The sequence below is a fragment of the Typopeltis vanoorti genome, chromosome 5 (genome assembly GCF_054136105.1).
Source record: "Typopeltis vanoorti isolate ZY-2024b chromosome 5, IOZ_Tvanoo_1.0, whole genome shotgun sequence".
Taxonomy (NCBI): Eukaryota; Metazoa; Arthropoda; class Arachnida; order Uropygi; family Thelyphonidae; genus Typopeltis; species Typopeltis vanoorti.
The window spans coordinates 93,811,578-93,827,835 of record NC_143553.1 but is presented as its reverse complement, the minus strand read 5'-3'; the positions used below and the strand labels follow the sequence as shown (position 1 = coordinate 93,827,835).

Sequence of the window (16,258 nt, the reverse complement as noted above, 5' to 3'; positions counted from 1 at the left end):
CTGTTCATACCTCTCTTTAGTTACCCTCACCAACCAAGTCACCCTCCTTGCCTGGTCTTTGTAGACCTCATGGAATTGGTTATTTCCACTTCTCTTATGCTGCCTCCACAATGCCCTTTTTCTCTGTATCGCATGCTTAATCTCTTTATTCATCCATCTCACACCTACCTTATTTAACCTTCTCACCCTTGGAATACGTTTATAGATTGCATCTACTAGACTGTTTTTGAAAATCCCCCAAGCTGCATTGATCTCTTTTCCAGCTAACTCCTCATTCCCTGCTACACCCGCAAGCTGTCTCCTGAACTCTTCATAATCACCACCCCCCCCCCCTCGTAGTTCCACATATACCCTTTTCTCACAGAGGTCCTCACACTGCTGGCAGCCACCAAGTTAATCACCTCATGGTCACTCTCACCAATTGGTGGATGACTTGACACCTCATTTATAATTACATCCTCTGATGAGATGACCAAATCCAAGACCCTTAATCCTCATGTGCCCTCTGTTACATACTGTCTGAGATAGTTATCCCTCAAAATCTCAAGAAACTCATTTTCTTTACTTCCAGTTGCTATCTCATCATTCCCGTCTATATTGCCATAATTAAAATCACCCATAATGATCATCCTTTCCTTATTTGCTTGGCCAAAATTTGATTTTACATTTCATTATCACCACCATCCACATTACCTGGTCTATAACAACATCCAACCAAGTATTTGATTCCATTCACCTCTATCTCACACCATACTGCCTCAAAACCACTGGCACTATTTCCCTCCTGCATCTCTACCCTGTATGGACATAACTCTTTCTCTATCATCAATAACATCCCCCTCCCTTTTTACCCTGTCTATCCTCTCATGAAACACATCATACCCTTCCATCTCTATTCCTGTCAGGATGTCATCCTCTTCCAACCATGTCTCACTTATTCTGACAATCTTTCGGTGAACAGATGCAATTAGTGCAACCATTTCATCTGCCTTGTTTTGTTATACTTCTAGCATACAAACACAACGGCTCATTTCTGGATCTACAGCTAGTTCCACTGATACCACTCACTCGATGCGATCTCTACATGCTCAACTATGGCCATTTCCCTTTCTGCTTCTTCATTTTAGAACCCCTTTCAATTCCAACCTTTTCCCCCTGATCCCAGGTCATCCCATTCCTTTCCTGTCTACATATGCTCTCACCTCCTCTCGGAGCATCCAACTTTCTCACGCTGTGTACCCCTGTCCACCCTGAGCCTCCCTGTTTCCCTGCTCCTCTTGCACATCCATTCTCTCATTTTCTATACTCATACCACTCACTTCCCCATTCATAACCACCTCTTCAATCTCTCCTATCTTACTCTCCTACTCTTCTACATCACTTCCCGCTTGATCTGATTCATTCTCTCTACTCACTTCTACCTTCCAGCAGCGACTCGCATCATAACCACTCAAATGCAGTCCATCGCTCCCATACAGCTCACTTCATCCCTCAAATTCATTCCACACATTAACAAACTGTATTCCTGTCTCCTCATACATTTCTGCCAGCATATCATTCATAATCTTTGCTCTCTGCCTCATTTCACGACAGTCATACCTAGGCAATATGCTGACTACCCTTCCTGTCACACTATTCTCTTTTATCCTTTTAAGCAGCCTCCTGATATTCATTCTGACATGCTCTTTGTCCTCTGTCAAATCATTCATTCCTATTAAAACTATTAACTCTTTGGCTCGCTCCTGCCTCAATCACTCTACTCATTTTACCACCTAGAAAACATACGTAGTTTTTACCCGAATTTTCTTAATTTCATTCCACATCCATTTCATCTCTTGCCTCATCCAATCCATTTCAACTTCCGAATCTCACGTAACATTCTCTCTATCATTCAATCTTTCTAACTCTCGACCCCCTCTTCTTACTTTCACTCTGATTCATCCTTCTTTGTTTCCATACTTTCAGTCCAACATGCGTCCAACTTTCGCTATCATTCATTCTTTCGATTTTTTCCAGTTTCGATTCCTGCTTCACGCCATTTCCAGTTTCATTCGTTCTCTCAATTTCGTTTCCTTCCGCCACTCTCGCCTCACTTTTTAACATCCGTTACAGTTTTCAAATCACTCATTTTCTTTTTTATTGATTTTTGAAACATTTTTTTTGCCTCTCTTTCGAACGTGCACTCATTTTCCCCGCGACATTCTCACTACTAGCACTAGCTAATAGCTTTCTGTCATCAATTTCATATTTGCATTCATCAATTCCTCGTTCAGGTCACACTTCACACACACCCTCCTTCCATCCACCCTAAGCATCCACAAATCATTTATGTAATCGAAAAATACATATACAGGGTGTTCGGGATAAATTTGACAGTTTCGTAAGGAAAAAGAAAATCTTCTTTGTATCTATTAAATTTAATGAATTGACAAAAAACATTACAGGCAGAGTTAATTACAATACTATCAACAAGATTTACTCAAAATAACCACCATTAGCATCGATCACAGCTTCAATCCTGCTTCGGAACCTCGAACAAGCTGATGCTACAGTCTCCCTGGGAAGGGCCGCAAAAACTGTTTTAATTTTATCCATTAACTGGGCTTTTGTATTACTGGAAGTGCGATTGGTGTCTTTTTCAACTGCGCCCCATACAAAATAATCCATGGGGTTAAGGTCTGGGGAGTTTGGAGGCCAAACATTTGGACTGGTGAAGTCGTAGAAATTTTCAGACAACCATTTTTGACTTTTCCCAGAGGTGTGGCAAGGGGCCGAATCCTGCTGCCATACATACGGCCTACCATTGGCTACCCTTGTTATCCAGGGCTTGACTACAGTGTTTAGCAACTCCACGTAGCCATCTGAAGTCAACCTGAGGCCCTCTTGGAAAAAATGCGGAGGCATCACATTGCCTTCAGAGGATACACATCCGAAAACCATCACAGTTTGGGGAAATTTAGTCTGCATTACACGAGGAATATCCTTTGTACTGTATGCAAGCCATCTGTTATTCTGCGTGTTGTGTTTTTGATCCTGGCAAAAGTTTTTCTCATCGGAAAAGAACCAGATTGTTTGTGGTTCCGCAGGATGTTTCACTTTGCTTAGAAGTTTCTTCGCGTTTATCAAACGTTTTTCACGGGCCTTTTCTGTAAGCAGCTGACCTTTGCGGCGCTTGTATGAGTAGTAGCGGAGGTCTTCATTGAGTGCAAGCTTCATAGTAGAGGCTGCAACATTCATTTCACGTGACAAAGCCCGAATTCCAATGCCAGGGATCTTCAACACCTGTTCCTGCAGATTTGCGAGGAATTCTGCTGTACGAACGCAATCAGATCGTCTGCTAGGGATCTTTCTTCTTGCTACATCCTCGTAGTCACCATTGCAAGTCTCTAGTTCATGCCTGATTGTTTTTACTGTATTCAGGGAGCATTGGGCAGCAGTTGAAATATCCTTATTTTGATGGCCGGCACGAATCATCATGATACAAGTTATTCTCTTCCATGATTCAGGTGGGTTCCAGCTATCCATCCTTTCTGACATCTTGTATATGAATGAAGAAGGGTCCAACCTTTTAAATGAAGAGAAGTGTGTGTTAATACATGTAACTTACGGAAAAATATAATTAATTATAAATATGTCAAATTTATCCCGAACACCCTGTAATTCATCTCACACTTAACGAAATGACTGAAATCTAAATTAAAGTCATGGAATGACAAAGCCATCACCATGTTTCCTCTGCCGGTTACTAATGAATTCATAATTGAGTTCAGGCAAAAAAAAATCCCCACACTAATAACACCAATAGCGCATAACTTTTACAGCAGCTCTTACTCAAACAAATACTCATATATACTTAATTATTCCAAGAATTACTTATCTCAATAAGGAGCTCTTCTTACACACATCTGCCACGCTTGACTCACGAGCACCCTCTTTACACTGCAAGAAATTGATAAGGTTAGGGATCTAGTGTAACAGTGGAAGAGAGTTGAAGTTCAGTGGGAATATCACAAAAGTTGACAGAATAGCATAAAAAACACTTAGATGTTGAAAATTACACTGATAATTAAGAGTATAGGCATTATTTGTTAGTGGTTATTGTCCTTCTGTATAAGGCTTTGATATCACCATCTATCTGGACTAATGCACTTAGGTTTTGCTGGCAGGGCTTAATGGGGATGAGAAAATAAGTTACCAAGGGGATTTCATAGAATAGATGCTAAAGAAAATTTTCATTATATGTCAGAAGGGGATAGGTTATTTCTGAAAATTGAGAAAGAATGCAGTTCTCAAGAATGTGAGAATCTTCTTTTTTTAACTCCGTAGAAAGTGGTAAATAAGTGGAATGGTTTGCTAGAGGAAGTTTAAGAAAAAAGGTATGCCAAGCATTCTTTAAATAACAGTAATCCACTGCCATTATTTGGAGATGCCCAAATAATTGCAGCAATTTTGAGGCAGTGGTGTATGATAAACATAAGTAGAATGAAATAATTATTTGGATGTTGCTATAGACCTAGTATTGTGTGTGTGGTGGTGGTGGGGGGGGGGGGGGGTGACCATGAAATGTATTAAGCAAATTAGCAAAGCACATAGGAAAAGGGTGATTTTCATTATGGTAAATACATTCATATTTACGAATTTAGGGACACAAAACACATGTGTTGAAATGATTATTTTACTAATTATTAATAAAATAACACCTGACGTTTCGACCCCTGTATTGAGGTCATCGTCAGAAGATACATGTGTATAGGGAACCAAGCTACATACTCTTGCATTCTATAAAGGTAAATTACGCCTATGCTGTTAATTAATCTGTTTCATAGCCTGGCCTCTAGCGATAATTAAATAAGATAAAATTTAATTTAATTTAAAAAAATTAAAATTAAATTTTAAAAAAATGTAAATAATTAATAAATAAAAAACTACAATAAACTCTGCTAAAGTCCTCATGTACCAAGATTCTTCTGGATTTGTACAATTCGGATTGTTGTACTCTGATCTTCTTCATCAGGACTTGTACAGTTCCAGTTGCTATTGAATGTTGAGGGGGGGGGAGACACTTCACCAAGTCTTCTTGTAGTGGGATTTTTCTTTGGTTTGTTCTGGTTGCTATAAAGGTTGCAAATGGGTCCTCCACATTCTGGGAATGGTTAGGCCATCATTTTTGTTCAGATTTGGATTATGTTTGAGCGTTTCACATGCTTCTTTAAATTTCCTCTTGAACCTAATCTTCTCTAATTATCACTAGAGGTCAGGCTAAGAAACAGATTAATTAACAGCATAGATGTAATTTATCTTTATAGAGTGCAAGAGCATGTAGCTTGGTTCCCTATACACATGTATCCTTCTGATGATGACCTCAATACAGGGGTCAAAACGTCAAGTGTTATTTTATTAATAATTAGTAAAATAATAATTTCAACACGTGTTTTGTGTCCCTAAATTCGTAAATATGAATGCTGATCACCGTGTAACCTTAAAAGAAATTATGGTAATATAGATTGGGATGATAAGATAGCAACTGGAAGTGAAGAAAATGAGTTTCTTGAGATTTTGAGGGACAACTACCTCAGGCAATATGAACGTCTTTGATTTGATCATCTCATCAGAGGATATCTTTATAAATGCAATGTCAAATCTTCCTCCAGTTGATGAGGAGTGACCATGAAGTGATTAACTGGGTGGTTGGTAGCCATGTGAGGACTCATAAGTCAATAGTCGAACTAGTTGGATGGGGTTGGATATTAAACTAGTGCATTGGATTGGAGATCGGCTGTCTGATAGGTATCAACAAGTTGTGTATGAGGAAGCAACATCCCACAAGAAGAAAATTAACTAGTGGTGTGTCTGAGGGATCTGTTTTATGGCTATTGCTGTTTAACCTTTATGTTAATGGTATTGGGGAAGATTTGAATGGGGTTTATACAGTTGTCTGCAGATGATGTAAAGTGGGGATGAACTATGAGGAGTAGAGCAGATGTTGTGGCCTTAAAAGAAGACTTGAATAGACTTAGTGAACAGGCACTGGAGTGGGGATTCCAGTTAAATGTTGCGAAATGTAAGGTTTTACAATTTGGAAAACAAATATGGGATGTAGAATTTATGCTTAGTGGAGATATATTGTTGGAGGTGGACAAAATAGATCTTTGGGTGATGGATAAATATCTAAAATTTGGACAGATTGCAAAACTTGTGAAGACAACGCAGCAAATTATGGCAATGATGTGGAGGATACTGACTTGTAGAATTAAAGAGATTCTGGTTCTATTGTATAAGACCTTGATTAGGTACCACATCTAGACTTCTGTGCACAGATTTGGTTACCTGGTTTTCAGAAGCATGAAGAGATGTTGGAAAGATCCAGAGGCAATTGACTAAAGTAGTTTGTGCTCTCTGGAATGTTTAATATGAAGAAAGGTTGAGAAAATGCAATTTGCACAGTGTAATGGATAGGAGCAAAAGGGATGATATGATAGACACATACAAATTGATGAGAGGTTTTTATAGATTAACGTTGAAGAGGGTTTTTTTCATAAAATGGTGGGAGATTGCAGGAGAACAAGAGGTCATCCTTGGAAGCTGTATGAGGAGGATGTGAGTAAGGGAGTGAGAATCAGGTTTTTTTTTTGTATGGAGAGTTGTGAAACATTGGAATGTATTTCCTGAGAGTGTGGTGTCTGAGAGAATTTGAATGTGTTTAAAGCACAGTATGATGAGCTGTGGGTATGAACAAAGGGATCTCTTAGATGAGTCTTTAACTCCATGGGATCTTAGGATAATAAAATAATAATAAACTTACTATATTTTTATTATGATCACGATTAATTATTTGAATAGTATTTTTGCATAGTTCTTAATTATGTGACTGTCTATTTTGTTTTGTCTTATTATGTAAATCAAGCCAGTAGATAATGGTATTCATTTTAGGGCAGCACCAAGTCCTTTACCATTATGTGGTATTAATGACAATCCTCCACCATTACCAACTCGACTCAGACATCGCTCAGATCACTCCACATCTGATGATGAACTTTCAAGTTCGGGAGGTAGCAGAAGAAATTCAGCAAATGAAGAACAAGTGAGTACATTGATTATAAATTTATTACATTTTTCAGTAAAAATATATACAGAAAATCCTATCGCATTAGATTAGTACAGTTGGCTCTTGAACAAATCAGCACTTGTTTGAACTGAGTGGGCCCACTTGTATGCTGATTTTTTTCAATTAATGTGTTGGAAATTTTTTGAAGATTTACGACAACTTGAAAACACTTCTGACAAACCTCAAAACCTAGAAATTTGAAAAAACTTAGGAGTCATGAATGAATAAAATAGATGTAGATACTAGTCTATTTTATCATTTACTACCATAAAATATATACAAATTGATTATAAAAAATTATAATCGAGAGAAACGTAAAGATACAGTATTAAATCATCATCATCATCAAATTCTTGACATGTAGCCTCAAGGAGTATGTACAGGATACGATAGTACTACATGAAAAATTTACAATCATTATTAACTTCCTATCTACAATTTTACTCCAAATCAGTCTGTTACTTCTCAACACTCCGACATTATCAGATCTTATATTTCTATCGTCTAAGGCACTCTTTACCGTACAATCCACCTATATCTTGGTCTTCCTCTGGGTCGTTTTCCTGCAAACCTGGCAGAGAACACTTGTTTTGCTAATCTTTTCTCGCCCATTCTGTTTATGTAACCCTGCGACCTGAAATTAGCTCTGCTAATGCATTCCTGGATGTTGACAATGTCAAGTTCTTTCCTAACATCCTCGTTTTTAATATGATATTGCCATTGATGCCATCTGTTCTCAACTCTAATCTTTCTCAGGACTCTCATATCTGCGGTATCTAGTCTTTAGTCAAGTGTTTTACTTCTGACAAAGCTCTCAGATCCATAAGTTAAAACCGGTTTGAACACTGTCTTTTATACAGCTAATTTAGTGTTCTGACTAATTTCTCTCTTATTCCATATGAATTTATTTAATTGACTTCCTACCATACCCACTTTGTTGATTCTGTTGTCTATTTCCATATTTAATTTACCATCTTCACTAAAAATCGTGCGTAAGTAGCTGAAATGTTTTACTTGTTCCACAGGTTCTCCGTTCACAATGCAGTTGACATTTTCAGTGATTCTGCCTATTTTCATTGTCTTTTTATTGCTGACCTTCATACCATATCTATTACAACAGTTATTCAATGTAGTCAGGGAATCTTGCAAACTTGTGGCAGATTTATTTAGAAGTATAACATCGTCTGCATAAAGCAAAGAACATACATTAACATCTCCAATTCTGATATCATGTTTAATACCACTTTCCTTCATAGTGTGATTCATATAGATAACTAATAACAGAGGGTATAATGTACATTCTTGTCTGACACCAGATTTAACATTAAACCATCTTGCTGTACTTCCTTCAATTCTAACTGCTATCTTGCAATTCAAATAAAGACGAAGTATTGCTTGATATAATGCCCCATTGGCACCATATAACTGTAGTGTATTGATTTGCTTCTCTCTTGGCACATAGTCATATGCCTTTTCCAGAATGACAAAACTTAAAACGCATCTTTGTTATATTCCCATGCTTTCTCAACTATCTGTCGTAAAGTGAAAATCTGATCCTGACATCCTCTATTTGGCCTGAATCCAGCTTGTTCTTCACCAAGCTTTTCTTCCACAATTCTTCTCAGATGTTTCTCAAGTATACTGGTATAAATCTTGCGAGGAACAACTCAGTAGGGAAATAATTCTGTAATTCTCACATTCAGTTTTATTTCCCTTTTTATATATGATACTATTAGAGCTCTACTCCAATCATCACAAATTCGTCCCTCTGTCCAAGCCTTCTGAACTATGCAATGCAGCCAATGTAAGACTTTTATACCACCATACTGCAGCATTTCTGGTTGAATATCATTTACTCCTGTTTATCCGGACGACGCTCCAGCTGGCATGAAATTTTGTCATGTCGTACCATCATTTTGTAATTTGGTTTAAGCCGATAAGAATTATAATTTGGTCGGCTAAATCCCAAATTGCCAGCCCATCGTCGTTTGTTCAGTATCCAGGTAGATACTGAACAACAGAGTGCACCTCAAGAAGGTGAGGAGTGGACATTAGGTCAGAAGTCCTGATCTCTGCATTCCTTTAAAGGCTATGTGGAGGTCTCCTCTCAGTTATACAGCCTTGACCCTTAAGCAAGTAAATCATGTCTGCACGAAATTGAGGACAAAGAAATGCATCGGCTATTTAGCTGTGTGGCTCTAAACAAGTGATCATTATGGGTGAATTCTATTATCCAAACATTGATTGAGTAGAAGAGAAATATCATGATAAGAATGAAGAGGGATTTATTGAATTTTTGTGAAACAACTTTCTCAAACAGAATGTGAAAGAAGGAACTCAAGATCAAAGAGTGTCAGAAGTTGTTTCTCTTAAGAATATGACTGTTTTACCACCAGTTGGTGATGTGATCATGCTGTGGTTTCTTGGGAAGTATCTAATTATATCAATGTTCCCATTAGAACAGGTTACGTGTTGAACTACAAAGCTGTAAATTATGATCAGCTTAGGAGAATACTATCTTTAGTCCCATGATATCAGTTACTGAATGGAAAAATATCAGCAATGCATTGGAATCTTTGAAAAAGTGCTTAAATGAGGCAGTATCTGAATGTACCTGAACCAATTTATTCTTTGAGTATTTCAGTTGAGGATTAAATGTATGTGGAATCTTATTAAGCAAGAGATCCATAAGAAGAAGATGATTAAATACCTAAAGCTCAGGCTAGAAAACTAATGGGTATTATGCAGAAAGCTAAATCAGAGTATTAAAAGAAATTGGCTATGCAAGCTAAAGGCGATCCAAAAGAATTTTATCATTATGCCACAACTAAAAGAAAGAATGAATGTGGAAGAATAACTTTATTGAATGCAATAATGAGTGCTCACTTTGCTAAGATAAATCAACGAGATGTATGTAAGGTGGTGTACAGTGCTACTCCTACATTGGATGACAGAATTAGAGGTGCATGGAAATGAGGTTGAAGAGCTGTTGCATAACCTTGATAAGAATTTGTCAGTAGGAATAATGGAATATCAGTACGTTTGCTTAAAGGAATGTTCAGCAGTTTTGGTTGGACCTTTCACATGTTTATGTAACTTAAGTCTCAGCTCAGAAATGATAGTTCCACTGTACAAGGGCAGTGCAAAAACTGATACAGCTGAGTTGGATAAAGGGAATGGATCCACTATGATAATGTTGGTAAGGCATTTGAAAGGATACCACACAAAAGGCTGTTGCATAAACTGAGAATATGGGATTTGAATATAAACTCTTGACTTGGATCACTGGGTGGTTGACAGACAGATATATCAAAAAATGGTATATGGTGGGTGTGAACCTGCCAGGTTTAAGGTGACTGGTATCTCAGAGTTCAGTCCTTGGCCATTGTTTATTCTTTACATTAATGACATTCAGAAGAGTCTAACAGGAGATGTGCAATTGTTTGCCGATGATGTGAAGATGGGCAGGGCAATCAGGAATGCTACTGATACCGAGGTGTATCAGTAGATCCATGTCTGCACAAAATAGGCTGGAAATTTGTGCAAACAAAAGTGGCTGTCATTTTAATGCTAGTAAATGTAAATTTATGCACTATTGCCTAAATTCCTCATCAAGGAACTGATGAGGCCAGCAACCTTGGCATAATGGTGGATAAGAATTTGAAGTTCAAAGATCATGTAACAAAAGTTGCAAATACAACTCAGAAGATAATTGTGATGTTGAAACAAACCTTGACATATAAGGATGAGGGAAGTCATTTTGCATCTTTATAAGGCCTTGATAAAACTGCACCTGGATTATTGTCCACAGATTTGGTCTACCAGGTTCCAAGGGGATAAAGAAACTGTGGAAAGGGTGCAAGAAGAGTTACAAAGATGATATCTGGACTATGGGATTTAGATTATGAGGACAAATCGTGAATAGAAATAGAGGTCTATAAATATTTGAATGGGTGTTATACGATATTGTCTGATGAAATTTTTCATTATATGGAAGGTGGGGGAGAGATCACGGGGGGGCATCCATGGAAGTTAAGTTTGTTTGCAGTTAAGAAAGGGGTAAGAGATAGGTTTTTCTCTCTCAGAGCAGTGAATGAGTGAAATAGTTTGCCTTTAGGTGTAGTGAGTGCATCTAGTGTGAATGAATTTAAGGGACGGTAGGACATCTGGTTTGTGTGATTTATAGTCTCCCTCGATGAGTCCTTGACTCCCTGGAATTCTCAGATAATAATAATAAAATTAACTGTAGCACATACTGTAATAATTTTTTAGCCACCTCCTATTTCTATTGAGGTGAGCTCAAGTGTTGCATGTATTCACTTAAAATACCATGTGATACTAATCATCTGAGTGTGAGCAGTTAATCTCTCCTATAAATTTTGTGTCACAGTAAAAAGTGATCCTTCACAGTTCTTGAATATTTTTCATATTTAGTGCAGTATCATAAACCTTGAATAACACTAGGATCCATACGAAGTGCAACCAGTGATGCGAGAAGTGATCCCAAGAAGCAAAGAAAAGTCATGATGTTACAAGAAAAAGTTGAATTGCTTGATATGTACTGCAGCTGCAGTTGCCAGCCATTTCATGATCAATGAATCTAGCATAAAGGACCATTGTAAAAGAAAAGGAAATTCACGACGCCGTCACTGCAGCTATGCACCAGCAGGTGCGAAAACCTTGCACTTTTTGCAAATTACCTTTTTATCATCATCATCAATTCCAAACATGTACCCTCAAGGGGTGTATAGGATATGATAATCTACATGAAAAATTTACGTCATTACTAACTTCCTATCTTCAATTTTCCTCCAAATCAGTCTGTTACTTGTCAAGACTCCAACATTATCAGATCTTATATTTCTATCGTCTAAGGCACTTTGTACCTTATCAATCCATCTACAGTAAAACCCCATTTTTATATCTCCGCAGTTTACGTTTTCCTGCCTTTTACGTCATTTTCTGTTTCTTTCCCATCTTAAGACCTATTCTCACGATGTATTGTTTTCCCGCCATTAACAACTTGACGTGGACATTATTTCCCGTGATTTGCGTTTTTTTCCTCAGTGGCAATACCGATTTTCGAATCGATTTCAGCGGAAATCTGTGCATTTTTCTTCTTAGCTTTCGGCTGTAGTTTCGTTTCCACCATCACAGTGACTTGCGCGCATGCAGCAGTACTGTAGTGATGAGCGATACCGTGATTTTTCAATCACAGTACAAATTGATATTGCAGAATTTCTGCAACGTAATTTAGCATGTGAAAGTTGCTTTGCAGTAGTGGTAGATTATCCATGTTAGTAACATGCAGAAAAAAGACAGAAAATGTATTTCGGTAGAAGAAAAGATGGTATTTCTGCGGCATGTAAATTGGCATGCCGGAACACGTGTGCATTTAGCATAAGATCTTGGACTCTCTGTGTCCACTTTGAACACGATAGTAAAAAACAGGTCAAGCATTGAACTCAATGCACAGCAATCTGGTGCTAAGCCAAAAAAAAAAAAAAAAAGAAAAGCAAAAACAATCGGCAATTAAAGATTTTTTTTAAATAGATAAATGTAAGTACTTTGTAAATTCATTTATTTTCAGTTATTAAATTTTGTAATCTAGTATGTTGACTCACGTACTAGAAGTGAGTCATCTTTTAGCCTTTTTTTAATGTTTTTTTACACTTTCCTGCTATTTGCACTTTTTTCCATCGGTCCCCTGAAAAGTGTAAAAAAGGAGTTTTACTGTATATCTTGGTCTTCTCTAGGTTGTTTTCCTGCAAACCTGGCAGAGAACACTTGTTTTGCTAATCTTTCCTCGCCAATACCATCTGAGATTAGCTCTGCTAATGCATTCCTGGATGCTGACAGTCAAGTTCTTTCCTAATATCCTTGTTTTTAATATTATATTGCCGTTGATGCCATCTGTTTGTGCCTGCAATTTTTCTCAGGACTCATATCTGCGATCTCTAGTCTTTGGTCAAGTGTTTTACTTCTGATCCAGCTCTCGGTTCCATAAGTTAAAACCGGTTTGAACACTGTCTTGTATACAGCTAATTTAGTGTTCCGATTAATTTCTTTCTTATTCCATATGAATTTATTCAATTGGCTTCCTACCATATCAGTTTTGTTGATTGATTCTGTTGTCTATTTCCATATTTAATTTACCATCTTCTAAAAATCGTGCCTAAGTAGCTGAAATGTTTTACTTGTTCCACAGGTTCTCCGTTCAAAACACAGTTGACATTTTCAACGATTCTACCTATTTTCATTGTCTTTGTCCTTTTTTGCTGGCCTTCATACCATATCTATTACAACAGTTATTCAATTTAGTCAAGGAATCTTGCAAACTTGTGGCGAATTTATTTAGAAGTATAACATCAAGCAAAGAGCTGACATTAATATCTCCAATTCTGATATCATGTTTAATACCACTTTCCTTCATAATGTGATCCATATAGAATATGAATAACAGAGGGGATAATGCACATCCTTGTCTCACACCAGATTTAACATTAAACCATCTTCCTGTACTTCCTTCAATTCTAACTGCTGACTTACAACTCAAATAAAGACTAAGTATTGCTTGATATAATGCCCTATTGACACCATATAACTGTGGTGTATTGAATAGCTTCTCTCTTCGCACCTTGTCGTATGCTTTTTCCAGATCGACAAAACTTAAATACATATCTTTGTTATATTCCCATGCTTTCTCAACTATTTGTCGTAGAGCGAAGATCTAATGCTGACAGCCTCTATTTGGTCTGAATCTAGCTTGTTCTTCACCAAGCTTTTCTTCCACAATTCTTCTCAGACATTTCTCAAGTATAATGACATAAATCTTGCCTGGAACACTCAGTAGGGAAATACCTCTGTAATTCTCACATTCAGTTTTATTTCCCTTTTTATATATGAGTACTATTAGAGCTCTACTCCAATCATCAGGAATTTGTCTCTCTGTTCAGGCCTTCTGAACTATGAAGTGCAGCCACTGTAAGACTTTTATACCACCATACTTCAGCATTTCTGGTCGAATATCATCTACTCCTGCTGCCTTTCCACATTTCAAGCTTTTGATGGCTTTTTCTACTTGAAATATGGATATGTATTGAGTGTTGAGTGTGTTTTGCCACTGTTTGTTTCATTTAGCAATCTTTCAAAGTAATTACTCTACTTACTTTGGATATCTTTTTCTCTCGTTTTCATGTCACCTTTATCATCTCTAACTCCTTTTACAGCACTGTTTCCTCCATTTTTTAACTTCTTCAACAATCCCCAGAATATCTCTTGCCACCTTGTTGATATTTATTTTCTATGTTCTTGCCAAAGTCCTCCCATGACTTTTGTTTAGCTAGTTTTACACAGTGTTTAGCTTTCTTACATTTGTCTCTGTATTCTCTAAGAGCACAAGCTGACTTATTTGACAGGAACTTCTGATATGCTTTTTTCTTTTCCTTCATGCCTCTTTAACTTCATGTGTCTACCATGGAGTTTTCTGATTTTTCTATCCTTGCAGACAACCTCACCACATGCCTCTCTGGCTGAATCAATCAGGGTTTTCTTCAAGGTTTGCCACCGAATTTCCAAGGTTTGGTTCTTGTTCTCAAACTCTTTCATTTTTCTTCAATAATCTTTGTGTATTTTAGTCTACCTTTTTTTTTATCTCATATTGAAAATGCAGCTTTTATGTAGGTGCAGGATTGCTATAAGAAAGACATACCTGTTGACTCTAATTGGATTCAAGAAAAAGTGAAGGCATTATTCATCTTTTTAGTGAAAGTTTTAGATCTCTCACTAAAACTGGAGAATGTAATGCCAGCAAATGATGGTTTGATAATTTTAGAAAGATGCTTGGCTTAAAAAATGTCAAGATAACAGGAGAAGCAGCTTGCTGACCAAGAGGCTGCAGAAGAGTTCCCAGATGCCATTAAGAAAATCATTGAGGAGAAAGGATATCTGCTTGAACAATTTTTTAATGAAGACAAAAGTGTCCTATTTTGGAAAAAATTGCATCAAAGGACATTTATTAGTAAGGAAGAGAAGCAATCACCAGGATTTAAAGCAGGTAGAGATAGGCTAACTCTACTGTTTTATGCAAATGCAGTCAGATTTATGATCAGAATTACTCTTATCTATAAAGCTGCTATCCCCTGAGCCTTGAAGGAAAAAGATAAACACCAGCTGCCAGTCTTTTGGTTGTACAACAAGAAGGCCTGGACAAGAACCCTATTTTTGAATTGGTTCCATCGATGCTTTGTCTCTGAAGTCATCAAGTACCTTGCCAGTAAAGGACTGCCTTTTAAAGTTCTTTTGATATTGAGTGACGTCTTTTGCCACCCTAATACTTCAACAATGAAGCCATTGAATAATTCAGACTCTATACCAGACAGATTATAAGGACCTTTAAGTCTCATTACAAACGGTGTTCTATGCAAAGGATTGTCAATGCTTATGGAAGGGAACCCGGTATAGAGAGAGAACATCATGCAAATCTGGAAGGATTACATCACTGAAGATGCCATCATTGTTATAGAAAAGGCATGAAAATCATCAAACCCAAAACAATAAATTTCTGCTGGAGAAAATTGTATCTAGATGTTGTGCATGACCTCACAGGATTTATGACAGAGCCAATCGAGGAAATCATGAAAGAGATTGTGAATTTGGCAAAAAAGGTAGGGGTGAAATGGTTTTAAGATATAGATCTTGGAGAAATTCAAGAGCCAATAGTCACCACACCAGAGGAATTAATAGAAGATGACTTGATGAAGATGAGTGCTTCTGAACCAGTGCCAGATGATGAGGAAGAAAATGTAGAAGAAACAGTGCCAGAAAACATTGACATTAGACAATCTGGCAGAAGGGTTTCGATTATTCAAGACTGCTTTGGACTTTTTTATGACATGGACCTTTCTATGATACAGGCACTGAAACTAAAGCAAAAACGGTGGAAGAAGGATTGGTACCATATAGAAACATTTTTAGAGAAATGAAAAAGCAAAAAAGTCAGACAGAAATTCCGACGTATTTCCATAAAGTTGCACCAAGCGTGCCTGCCTCCCCTTCCATCCCTCTGCCTCTTTCACCCTTGAGACAGCAAGACCAACCCCCTCCTCTTCGTTCTCCTCCTCAGCCTACTCAACTTGAAGACAACAAGGATGA

At 37.4% G+C, this 16,258-nt stretch overlaps 1 protein-coding gene across 6 annotated transcripts in view; it reads left to right on the top strand.

Annotated features, from left to right (window-relative positions):
* The window catches only part of LOC150106659 (uncharacterized), a 165,363-nt gene that overhangs the window by 140,695 nt on the left and 8,410 nt on the right, over window positions 1-16,258 (top strand). For all 6 annotated transcript variants that reach the window (XM_090393255.1, XM_090393253.1, XM_090393258.1 and 3 more), the window contains one exon: window positions 6,931-7,081. In XM_090393255.1, the coding sequence (XP_090249381.1) occupies window positions 6,931-7,081 (151 nt within the window). The remainder of the gene's footprint in view (window positions 1-6,930; window positions 7,082-16,258) is intronic.